The 5,678-nt window shown below is 35.8% G+C and overlaps 1 protein-coding gene across 1 annotated transcript; it reads right to left on the bottom strand.

Annotated features, from left to right (window-relative positions):
• Positions 1 to 2,038: 2,038 nt before the first annotated feature.
• Positions 2,039 to 5,289, bottom strand: LOTGIDRAFT_56827 (hypothetical protein; the record flags this gene model as incomplete). The annotated part of the gene is made up of 7 exons (XM_009068959.1): positions 2,039 to 2,089; positions 2,276 to 2,414; positions 2,685 to 2,787; positions 3,572 to 3,619; positions 4,086 to 4,141; positions 4,480 to 4,576; positions 5,178 to 5,289. Coding segments are annotated over 7 exons (606 nt in total), but the record flags the coding sequence as incomplete, so codon positions are not given.
• Between the last annotated feature and the right edge of the window lie 389 nt (positions 5,290 to 5,678).

Here is a 5,678-nt window from a genome sequence, read left to right as displayed (position 1 = left end):
GGTTGTTAATAGGCGAGACATTAGGAGACACATTCCCATTCACAGGAGATAGCGATTTCTTTTTATCTTGATCACGTTTCACCAAATTCAATGGTTCGTCCATTCGAGCCAATTTTCGTTGGCGAATTTCCTCACAAATATCACTAGAACTAGAGTCTATTGTGGGAATAGGTCTCTTATCAGTTTGTACTTTGGTATAAGCCATTGATAAGCGTAGATCTGGGTTCAATGGTGGAGAAGTTCTAATATCCTCCTTTGGAAGAATTGGTTTAGGTGCAATGGGTTTTAAGTTATTTGATTCACTGCCTACTGAGACAGGGGTCGCAGGTCGAGATGAACCATTAACATTCGGAGTATTTGGTTTAGAAACGCCATTTAATTTGGGAGTATTAGGTCTGGAGTCGTTGCTTTCATTTTGAGTAACAGGTCTGGTATTGTTACCCATTTGTGGAGTTGGGGGTCTAGAAATAGAATTAGCCTTTGGTGTTGCTGGTCGTCCATTTGTTTTTGACGTATTCGGCACTGGCATGCCGGTAACATTAGGCATAGGGTGCATTGCCTTTCCATTAAACGAAGCACAATTGTTAGATTTTTTTTCAACATTTGTAGAGGATGATTTCACAGAGAGAGTATTAGCACTTTTGGATCCCAAATGACTGAGCATCATACTATCATTTGGTCTAACACTACGAATCACAGCGCCTTCTGGTACAGAACTAAGGTCCATCATGTTTACTTTCAAAGGTCCATTACCATTGCCATTTCCAATATTAGCGGTTACAGTTTTCGGAGTAACACATTTCGGTTGCTTGTATGCGACACTTGTGGGTTTTTTAATAGTTTCCGCGGATTTGGCAGTTAATTGGACCGTGCTGCCGACGGGAGACGCAGTTGAAGTTGCTGCAACTTGTTTTGCTGCGATTTGTCGGACAGTTTTTACACTTCCATTACAAGTTTGATTAGATAAAGTTGTTTTAGCCTTGGCAATTGTGTTCTGTGGTGGAATTACTGATACTGAAATAGGCACCTGCTGCCCCATGCTTGTATTTGGTTTGGTAGTTACAGTTGTGACTGAATACGTAGTATTGTCTGAGTTCTGGAAAGCAGTCTGCTGTAAATTTGGTCTTTGAGTGACTTTAACTGGGGCGGCACTGGTCACTTGATTTAGTACAGTCTTGTTGTTGACTAGTAGACGAACGGTCTGAACCGGTCCATGTTTCTCAGCTGGTTTTACTGCATTCGGAGACTGGACTGTCAATGGATTCTTTATCTCAGAATGTTGATTCAGAAGCCGATTTGGGCTTGGATTCGTTTGAATTTTTGGAGCAATCTTAGCGGGTTGGTAGCTCAGTCGTTTAAGGGTTGATTTCTGGTTTTGCTTTGGAGGCTTTACAACCGTCGTTTTCGAAAGGGTTTTAGATTTTGGGCAATTCTGAGGAGGAAGTTTTGACGTTAATGTTGTCTGGATGAAAGGTCTAGGTGATGTTTGATTTTGCTTTTTTGAGACAACAAGTGTAGCGGGCAATGGTTGCCCATGAAAAGTTGCTGGTGGGATGATCTTAGAATGAAGCTTAGTAGTACTGGTAGAAGTTCGATTAAGGCTTGGATTCCAATCTTTAGTAGCTGTTGGAGTTAAAAACGTATGTTTGTCTGTGCCTTCAGACAATTTAACTTTCTGTGGTTCACTGCAGCCTTCATCGACTTCTTCCTTGGTTTGCGTTTCAGCTGATGCCATTAATTTGCTGGTTACTGATACCGTTTCCTCTACTTTCCTTTTCTTTACGATGTTTTCGTAAATGGAGTAGTAAAGTCTTAAAGGTTCAAGCTGAAAGAAGAATATTAGAAACATTAAGTAACAGAGCAATGCCTTGTACTTTTAGAAGTCGGGTTTAAGTGCGCACTGTTTGCAAAACAAAAATGAAGCAAGAAAACCATCTATGTATGTATTTCATGTCTCGTGTCAATTTACACAACTAAGAGATATACAACGTAGTAGATCTTAACTCACCCTTTTCCAAGCGAAGATACAAGCTACATCTAATAGAGTATATAAATCTGACAACACTTCTTTCTTATGGTAGACATCGATCTGAAAAAATTACAAATAATGATGACTCAATACTCAAATACTTACTTCAAAGGAGAAGCTTCATCCTTTATCTTAATACAGCTCCGTTGATGCTTTCTGTAAATTCTAAAGAAATAGACTTAACGAAATGATTGCATCGGATTTAACCCTTGCTCACACAACGACGTATTTTCAAATATGTCTCACCCTGCATCTTGCTGGTAACTCAAACTTCAATCTAATAAATTTCTTTAAATGTGCTACAGTAAGAGCACCGGGACATTGTAAATATCGTATATCTGTTGTCCTCTGTTTCTCTGTCTTATCAATCTTGGTCTTTTTATCACTTGATTTCACCCCGACTGTGTCAGGAATACCTCTGGAAATTTCAAAAAGATTTCAAATAACCAAATCAACTACTAGTTCTCATATCCGATTCGGTGTAATCAGGGTGTTTGATACATTATTATCTCGAAAAAAGTTGAATTGTTACTTTAACTCTGGAATCATAATATACATCAGTATCTGAAAATTTCGAACCAAAATTAAACGCAAAGCGAAACACTATGTGATATTAAAACACTGATTCTTATCACAAACAATACAAACAACTTACTCTCTCCAATATTCCAGAGCTAAACTAATCTTCTCATTTTCAGTAAATATAAATCTTTCTGCCATTTCATCACCCCTCTTTTCGCTTGGTGAATTGGTGTCATCTGCAATATATTCAATCACACGAGTGTTAATTACCGAGTTTTTCTCAGCAGTATTCAATGCAACTTGTGTAAAATAATACGATGAGAGAATATTGTAAGAAGAGCGCGATTGTAAAACAGATAAAATGATGTCATGTTTTATTACGTAACTTTTCCTACAAAGATGGCATTATGTGGTATAAATTATACAATGGTCGAATAGCATATAGATTTGTTATGATTTTATCACTGACCAACCAATCAAATGGTGACCGTATCTATGACTCGACCGACAAAAATATTCTTATACAGAAAAACACATAAGACTAAGTAATAACCCACAATTCCCATCATTTGACTTGAGTGTAACTCAATATTTGAATGATGAAACCACGGGGATTCCAACAGAATTGGTTTGATATTCTTTCACAGTGGAACCGATACTGAATGGTTTAATTGTAACCCGAGTCATATCTCTTTTACCTAAATTACTATCTTTCATTTTCCTTCAAGACATGACCGAAATTCAACCATTTTTAACGAAATTGAGATAAAGGGATAAATTGAAAATTCGTGGTTCTATATAAAAACTAACCGTGTGCTTGATGTAAAGACTCACTAATTGCCCTAAGTACACAATGTGTTGTGAATAAAATAAAATTTGTCTCTATGGTAATGGTCATAAGAATGACGCAAAAATACTGAAAACTGACTACAATAAATTCCATCCAACTTAGTTTGATCAAGACTGATGGCGTAGACGTTTCTATCCAGATAAATAGGAAATTTGTGAGTCAAAACCTACCTTTATTAGGATACTGGCTATAGAATTCTCGTCGTCTCCGCATCTCATCTACAAAGAAAATTATATTCTTTTTAAAGAACCGTAATCAATTGTTTGTCTTCTTTGATACTGTACCTCAATGGATGAAAAGCACGAGTGAGTTAATGGGCTTTGGTCATGAAAGGGATGATCAGGTGCAGATGAAAACATAAGTCCTGAATTCCCGCTGTTATAATAACATAATATACAGTATACAAGTCAAGCTTATTCTGTATCGAACACCTGGTACACTATAAATAATGACGTCATTGACTCCCTCTTGATCTAAAACTGCCAGACGTTTAGCGGTTAACTGTTCAATAAAGCACTCAAATTTTCAAACTGAACATGAACCCCAAACACTAGCGCCATCTTCAAGACAAATTTCCCTGTTGTTATGCCAATGAATGTTTACCTACATAAAAATGCAAGTAGGCTAATGCTAATATTGTCACGAAAATATTCTTAAATCTTTTTAGAATATTCAGATACTTACTTTTATATAATCCAGGTACCAATTTATAAACAATATCTTGTAATGTTTTATCAGACCTATTATAAAAGAGAGACAGTATTTCATGCTTATTTGAATGGTGTTGATCAACAATGTGTATCCGGAGATGGGTCTTTAATCTTTGCATATTTTTCATTAATTACATCAAATAAAAACATTTGCTATGAAAAAAAACTTGCAAAGGGCAGATGTGAGCGACATTTTTACAGGGCAATACTAACCATAGTTAGTATGTCATCTGCTTAAACTCAATTTTGATAAATACATGTTTCTCCTTATAATGATTAACTACGAAAATGTCTATCAAAATGTTAATCAGCCCACTTATAAATCATTAGAGATATGCGCTAAAAAATATAGTTTTTTTTATACTGACCTGATATTTAAGCGAGGTCGTGTTTTATGTATGAGTACGTCACAGCTAGGGCACGTCTTGTTGGATTCGAGATAACGTATTATACACGTTTTGCAAACTAAAACAAATAAAAACAGTTGTTACAATATATAAATGTAACGACAGGGTGCAAGATTTAAAAGAACAGACACAAAATAAAAAAGAAATATTTATTTGCGCGAGTTTTACATCATTCTGGATAAAATACAAACTCTAAATTTGTTACTATTCTCCTTCGTTTCGTTACTGCTCTATTTCGTTCAGATGTTACTCTATCTCGTCATTGGTCTTAGATGGTGATGGGTCTATCCCGTTTCGTTGTTACACTACCTCGTTTCGTTATATTACTCTACCTTGTTTCGTTATTAATTACCTCGTTTCGCTCAAACTCCATCCGGCTTCGCTATTACTCTACCTTGTTTCGTTATTACTCTACCTTGTTTCGTTATAATTCTACCTCGTTTCTTTATTAATTACCTCGTTTCGCTGTAACTCCACCCCGTTTCGCTATTACTCAACCTCGTTTCGTTTTAACTCCATCTCCTTTCGTTATCACTGAATCGCGTTTCATTATTAATAGTTTCGTTAAAACTCTATATCTTTACGTTACTTATCTTACTCGTTTCGTTCTTACTCTTACTCGTTTATTTGCTATCAGATTTCAATATCAGAACACTTACAGGAATGTAGACATTCTATTATAGTTGTAGCATCCACAAAATATCCACCACATAAAACACATAGTAGATGTGGATTAACATCCCCAATTTTGATCTTTTTTGATCTGTGCATCTGAAATACAGAATTGAATATTCATCAAAAATCATATTATGCTGTTATAATATTATTCATTATATATAAGCATACTTACTTAGAAAGTGAGAGTAACGGAGATAAAAGAAACGTTCAAGCAATTTGTTCAGGAGAAATTGAATAATCAATCATTGAATTAAGGACGGTTATCTTCCCCTTTCATCGCACGAGATGGCCTGGAGCCAATTCCTTTGAAGAAGCCGTCAGGAAAAAATAAAGCTAGTGGTCTGAACCACAGTGTAACAAAGAGGATTCTTTAGTCGGTCTGCTTCAAGTGGACAATAGAATTAAGAATGCTTATATTATTATAGAAAACAATGTTAGTTATATACCGAGGTGGACAGAGGTCAAACAATTTACATTTGTAA

The sequence above is a fragment of the Lottia gigantea genome, assembly GCF_000327385.1.
Source record: "Lottia gigantea unplaced genomic scaffold LOTGIsca_97, whole genome shotgun sequence".
In the NCBI taxonomy this organism is placed as follows: Eukaryota; Metazoa; Mollusca; class Gastropoda; family Lottiidae; genus Lottia; species Lottia gigantea.
The sequence above is the reverse complement of the archived record's forward strand: the minus strand, read 5'-3'. Positions and strand labels throughout refer to the sequence as shown.